Source organism: Schistosoma mansoni, assembly GCF_000237925.1.
Source record: "Schistosoma mansoni, WGS project CABG00000000 data, supercontig 0984, strain Puerto Rico, whole genome shotgun sequence".
In the NCBI taxonomy this organism is placed as follows: domain Eukaryota; kingdom Metazoa; phylum Platyhelminthes; class Trematoda; order Strigeidida; family Schistosomatidae; genus Schistosoma; species Schistosoma mansoni.
The window spans coordinates 1-2,072 of NW_017386510.1; the positions used below are offsets into that span (position 1 = coordinate 1).

The 2,072-nt window shown below is 44.1% G+C and overlaps 1 protein-coding gene across 1 annotated transcript; it reads left to right on the plus strand.

Moving 5' to 3' along the window:
* Positions 1-371: 371 nt before the first annotated feature.
* Smp_185360 (hypothetical protein) lies at positions 372-1,511 on the plus strand (the record flags this gene model as incomplete). Its single annotated transcript, XM_018792103.1, has 2 exons — positions 372-477; positions 1,258-1,511. Coding segments are annotated over 2 exons (360 nt in total), but the record flags the coding sequence as incomplete, so codon positions are not given.
* Between the last annotated feature and the right edge of the window lie 561 nt (positions 1,512-2,072).

Consider the following 2,072-nt stretch of genomic DNA (forward strand, 5'->3'; position numbering starts at 1 on the left):
TTGTTAGTAGAAGTTTTGTAATTGTGGTGGTGGTTGTGGACATCTTGACAATGAGTGGTTGACACTGGAACAGTGATGAACAGAATCACATGTGACGCAACTACATGTTACTCGACACTCACATCTACACAGAGTGACATGAAGACTGAGACACATGGACACTGGAACATGGAAGCAATCTGTGAGACATTGACAACTGCACACATACTGACAGATGGTGGGACACAGTGAGGTTGACACCGAGTCACTGACACACAGACTGTTACACAGAGTGTTACACAGACTGTTACACAGAGTGTTACACAGACTGTTACACAGACTGTCACACAGACTGAGATTGACACAGTTTCCTGTTCTCTCTTACAGGCGAAACGACAACACCTGGAGAGGAGTACGTGAACGTGACGGACAAATTCGGAAGAGTGGTGGCTCGACACCGACGTAGGAGGAGGCGACAAACCACAGTCGGACCATTGGGTAAGTCACATTCTCCTCACTCCACTCACACTGTGTGCATTTGTTTCGACCAATGTCAGTGTGTCGATTGTTGCGATTGGTGTAAATGGAGTGCAACTCTTCTGATCATATCATTCATATCATTGATATTACTGAGCGAATGACAGGAGATGATGATGTTGATGTTGATGATTTGGAATAGGTGTGATGTGGTGTTGTTTGTTGATATGTGTAGTGCAGTGATATGTGGTGATGTGATGTGATGTGAGTGTTGATGTGAGGATTAGTGGGATGAGTGTTTTTGTTGTGGTAGGAGTATTGGTGTGAGAAATGGTAGTGTGAATTTGTAAGTGGAATTGGCATTGGTAGTATTGTGATAATTGGTTGTGTTTGTGTGAGTAGTGGATGTGGTTAGAGAAGAAGTGGAATGAGTGGTGGTAGTGAAATGTGTGGTAGTATTGTTAGTGGAAGTATTTGTAAGTGTGGTGGTGGTTGTGGACATCTTGACAATGAGTGGTTGACACTGGAACAGTGATGAACAGAATCACATGTGACGCAACTACATGTTACTCGACACTCACATCTACACAGAGTGACATGAAGACTGAGACACATGGACACTGGAACATGGAAGCAATCTGTGAGACATTGACAACTGCACACATACTGACAGATGGTGGGACACAGTGAGGTTGACACCGAGTCACTGACACACAGACTGTTACACAGAGTGTTACACAGACTGTTACACAGACTGTCACACAGACTGAGATTGACACAGTTTCCTGTTCTCTCTTACAGGCGAAACGACAACACCTGGAGAGGAGTACGTGAACGTGACGGACAAATTCGGAAGAGTGGTGGCTCGACACCGACGTAGGAGGAGGCGACAAACCACAGTCGGACCATTGGGTAAGTCACATTCTCCTCACTCCACTCACACTGTGTGCATTTGTTTCGACCAATGTCAGTGTGTCGATTGTTGCGATTGGTGTAAATGGAGTGCAACTCTTCTGATCATATCATTCATATCATTGATATTACTGAGCGAATGACAGGAGATGATGATGTTGATGTTGATGATTTGGAATAGGTGTGATGTGGTGTTGTTTGTTGATATGTGTAGTGCAGTGATATGTGGTGATGTGATGTGATGTGAGTGTTGATGTGAGGATTAGTGGGATGAGTGTTTTTGTTGTGGTAGGAGTATTGGTGTGAGAAATGGTAGTGTGAATTTGTAAGTGGAATTGGCATTGGTAGTATTGTGATAATTGGTTGTGTTTGTGTGAGTAGTGGATGTGGTTAGAGAAGAAGTGGAATGAGTGGTGGTAGTGAAATGTGTGGTAGTATTGTTAGTGGAAGTATTTGTAAGTGTGGTGGTGGTTGTGGACATCTTGACAATGAGTGGTTGACACTGGAACAGTGATGAACAGAATCACATGTGACGCAACTACATGTTACTCGACACTCACATCTACACAGAGTGACATGAAGACTGAGACACATGGACACTGGAACATGGAAGCAATCTGTGAGACATTGACAACTGCACACATACTGACAGATGGTGGGACACAGTGAGGTTGACACCGAGTCACTGACACACAGACTGTTAC